At 43.5% G+C, this 4,406-nt stretch overlaps 1 protein-coding gene across 1 annotated transcript; it reads left to right on the forward strand.

The window, feature by feature from the left end:
* Positions 1–2,911: 2,911 nt before the first annotated feature.
* On the forward strand, positions 2,912–3,847 carry LOC117887767 (olfactory receptor 14A16-like). Its single transcript, XM_034790488.1, has one exon. It carries the CDS (start codon positions 2,912–2,914, stop codon positions 3,845–3,847), a length of 936 nt encoding a protein of 311 aa, XP_034646379.1.
* The last annotated feature ends 559 nt before the right edge of the window (positions 3,848–4,406 follow it).

A 4,406-nucleotide genomic window follows, 5' to 3' on the forward strand; every position in this document is an offset into this window, starting at 1 on the left:
TAGTCCCATAAAGCTCTGCAGACTCTCAGGGCTGGGATCAGACACTCCAGGGCCATGCATGGGGCTCGATCCCCTTGACCCTGTGCCCATGTGAAATATCAGTGGTGGGTGGGATGGTGGCATGGGACCCCTGCTCCCTCCCAGAAGAGGCAGTGGGTGACTCTCCCCCACCCCTTGGGATCAGCAAGGTGCCCACAGACAGGCAGAGGGCAATTGTGGTCCCCCCAGTCCTTACATTCCTAGTCAGGGTTTATCTGCTTGGGTGAGGGGGTCAGGACTGCTGCGCTCCTCCCCTTCCTCTGCACACTGAGCCTGTTGATGGGGTGGGGTTGTTGGGGTCCTCAGAGACGTGAGGCTGGGAATTCAGCTATGATTTGAGCTTGAGATTCTTAAGGGAGTCTTAGGGAGTTAGAAGCCCAAGATGTACATGCCTTACTCCCTTAGGCTCCTTTGCAAATCCCTGCTGTCATTTTCTGAAATTGAAGAGAAGCCCAGGCCTTGCAAGTCAACAAAATAGATGCAGAGCCAGGATTACAAAGGGGTTTAGGCACCTAAAGAAGCTGATAGATGTCTACTGGGATTTGCAATAACACCAACAGTTTAGGCACCCAACTTCCATTGAATGCCCATGGGATTTAGCCACTTAGCTCACATAGGAGCTTTGATAAATCCCAGTCAGTGCCTGTCTCCATCTAATTAGATGCCTAAATCCATTTGTAATCCTGGCCTACAGATAACACAGAAGCTGGGCTGGAATGAGGGAACCCTGGGGGAGATCATAGGCCCTGCGCTAGGCAGTGGATCAGATTAGAGGATCAGAAGGACACTTTTGGCTTTATCACCTAGGCATCTATGCACTTGCCTGTGGGCCTTTGCTGCTGAGCTGTGCAGGGCTCCTGGGAGTGAGTCCCACTAGCCCTTAGGAAATAGAAGTGGATAAATTACGTTCCTGCAGCATGGGTCCTTTAATGCCAGTGCAAATCAAAGCCAGCTACATACAGCTCATCTGCAGAGAGCAACAGATCAGAGTCTAGTTCAGTCACAAAGTGAGGGGTGAAAGGACGCTCAGATACCTGGGCCTTTAGCTTCTAGATTGTGATATATAGATAGATATTGACCAAAGAATCCCGGTGCTGGATGACTGAATGCATCATATGTTGGGGGAAAAAATCCACAAAGATCATCATAGTAAGTTTGTTATTTCAATTAAATATGTTTGGGGATCAACATACAGTGGGAAATTATGATGATGAATATGAATTAAAATATGAACTTGTTAAGACTTTACTTTCAGTTTAATCAATTACCTACTGCTGATAGGAATTTTTCCGCCTCTCAGGGAACGGTTGACTTTTCACTGAAAACGCAAAATCAATTTATTTACTTTTTAATTTTTGGCAAAGAAAATTTTCTACTGAAAACTCGATTTTATCACAAAACCAAAAATGTTTTTTTTTGAGATTTCAGATTCTTTACACAATAATCCCAAAATGTTTGAGAAAAGCAGACAGATACTGAAATATGTTGTTGTTTAACTAAAAAACCAACATCCATTATAAAAGATACAGCTAAAAATTTCCAATCAGCCTTAAACTTTAAATAAGTTGGGGAACATTAATATTATCTGATAAAGTATTAATTTCAAGTCCATTTATTCTATTGCATCTGTGTGATTTCTCTTTCAAAGTGATATTTGCAAGAAGGTAACAATGGAATAACAAGTAAAGTTGATAGTAAACAGAGTGCATTTAATACAGACTAGCCCCTTTTAACCCTGGTTTAGAGTTAAATCAAGCAGCCAAAGCCTGTCTATCCTGACCCTGTTCAAGGACATCATAGAATCTCATGGCTCAAAGGGACCTCAGGAGGCCATCTTATTTAACCCCATGCTCAAAGCAGGGCCAGTCCCCAGACAGATTTTTGCCCCATATCCCTAAATGGTCCCCTCAAGAATTGAACTCACAACCCTGCCCCAATGCCCAAACCACTGCGCAGCTCACTGGGAGTAGAGCACAGAACTTCTGGTCTAGCTTCACACTCCTGCTGGCTGAGTATAAATGGTGTAAATGGCTGTGCAGAACTTACACATACCAAGACATGGGGCCATGTTTCCAAAGGTATTTTGCTGCCTACTGGAATTTTCAGAAGCAACTAGGAGTTTATAATTCGTTAATTTCAAGGGGTGTTGAGGTCCTAGATGTTTTGAGAATCCCACTAGGTGCCTCTATACCTTTAAAAATCTGTCCCACAGCCTCTCTCCAAAGGACCTTACAGTCCCAGTAGACAGAGCAGAGAAAGGGAGGGAGGGGAAACAGAGGCAGAAAGGGGGGAAATGACTGGCCTAAGGTCAGACAGCAGGTCACTGGCAGAGAAAAGAGTAGAACCCAAATGTCCTGACAACCCCTGCACCACACAGCACAGAGTAAACAATACAACATAGCGGTGATGGAGGGATGCTGCTAGTCTATGCTTTCATGCATTTAAAATGTGTTGGCATTTTAGTCTATCCGTTTCGTGGCCAAGCTGTGAGCTTGGTAATGGTCGCAACAGAGGGACGTCCTTTGGAAGAATTGTTGGATTTGTATTGTACTTTGTTCCATCCTTCATACTGCATTTTAACAGGCCACATCTTGGGCCAAATCCTCAGATGATGTAAAGTAATGAAGCTCCATTTACTTTAAAGGAGCTGACCGAAATACACTAGTGTGATAACGTGACTGAGTGATTGTCAGAGGCGAGGAGCGCTAACAACACCTAATCATTGTAAGTGACAAGTGCTGTGCACCTTTGACATTCATATAATGAGATATTAGACAAAGGGGAATCAGGGCTATTCCCTCTGTCACTCTAATCCTGACCATTATCTTTCTCATTACTTCCACAGCCATCACACAGCGTAATGAGGAGGAAAATGTCCAACCAAACCGCCGTGACCGAGTTCCTTCTCCTGGGATTCTCTGACATTCAGGAACTGCAGATTTTACACTTTGTGGTGTTTCTAGTTTTTTACCTGATATCCCTGCTGGGGAACCTTCTCATCATCACAGCCATAGCCCTCGACCACCACCTTCACACCCCCATGTACTTCTTCCTGATGAATCTGTCCATCCTAGATCTCGGCTCGATCTCTGTCACCATCCCCAAATCCATGGCCAATTCTCTCAAGAATACCAAATCGATTTCTTATTCTGGATGTGTTGCCCAAGTCTTTCTCCTCGTCTTCTTTGCTTCAACAGATTATGCCATACTGACCGTCATGGCGTATGATCGATACGTCGCCATCTGCCAACCACTGCACTATGAGACAGTGATGAACAGGAGAGCTTGTGTCCAAATGGCAGCCAGTGCCTGGATCAGTGTCATTCTCTACTCTGCAGTGCACACTGGAAACACATTTGCAATATCCTTCTGTGGAGGCAACATGGTGGATCAGTTCTTCTGTGAAATCCCCCAGCTACTCAAGCTCGCCTGCTCTGACTCAGACCTCAGTGAAGTTGGGTTTCTCATCTTTAGTTTATTCTTATGCTTAAGCTGCTTTGTTTTCATAATTGTGTCATATGTTCAGATCTTCACCACAGTGCTGAGAATCCCCTCTGAGCAGGGCCGGCATAAAGCCTTCTCCACCTGCCTCCCTCACCTCATTGTGGTCTCCTTGTTCGTTGGCACTGCCACTTTTGCATACCTGGAACCCATCTTCAGCTCTCCATCGGTTCGGAATCTTTTGGTGGCCCTTCTCTATTCTGTGTTGCCACCAATGATGAATCCAATCATCTACAGCATGAGGAACAAGGAGCTCAAAGGTGCACTGAGTAAAATGATAGGTTTTAGGTTATTTATTAAGAATTAAATGTCCATAGTTATCTTTTGATCAAGATTTCATTCTGTGTTTCTTTAGAAATATAATTATCTGATGGAATTATTGTCTTCATGAGAACATAACATGCTATCTCTTCATGCCCAATTGGGTATTTACACTAGTAAAAATCCAGACAAACTTGACTGAAAAAAACAAAAAAGTGTTATTAAAGGTTTACACCAATGTAAATAAGATCAGAATCTCTCTCTCTCTCTCTCTCTCTCTCTCTCTCTCTCTCTCTCTCTATCTATCTATCTATCTAGTAATTATAAAGGATTACCCATCACCATACTATATGAGCACCTTGCACATAATATCAGTAGCCATACCAAAAGTCTCTAGTGGGGTCTCTGGCTCTTCTTATTTTGGGGGATGAGAATTCTGAATGAGATATCAATGCATTTGTTGTTTGTTTCTCTGTTTTTTTAATTTATTTTTGTTTAGCTGGTTGGTTGGTGGTTGATTTGTTTCTTTGTTCTAGGTGGTTTTGGAGGTGGAAAGGCGTGGGGAGATGGAGAGTGTTTGGTTCGACCTGATTTTCAATGTTTGT

Source organism: Trachemys scripta, chromosome 14 (assembly GCF_013100865.1).
Source record: "Trachemys scripta elegans isolate TJP31775 chromosome 14, CAS_Tse_1.0, whole genome shotgun sequence".
In the NCBI taxonomy this organism is placed as follows: domain Eukaryota; kingdom Metazoa; phylum Chordata; order Testudines; family Emydidae; genus Trachemys; species Trachemys scripta.

Bases quoted from the DNA above. Each gene is read 5' to 3' on its own strand.
- LOC117887767 (XM_034790488.1), top strand. From the start codon at position 2,912: ATGTCCAACCAAACCGCCGTGACCGAGTTCCTTCTCCTGGGATTCTCT.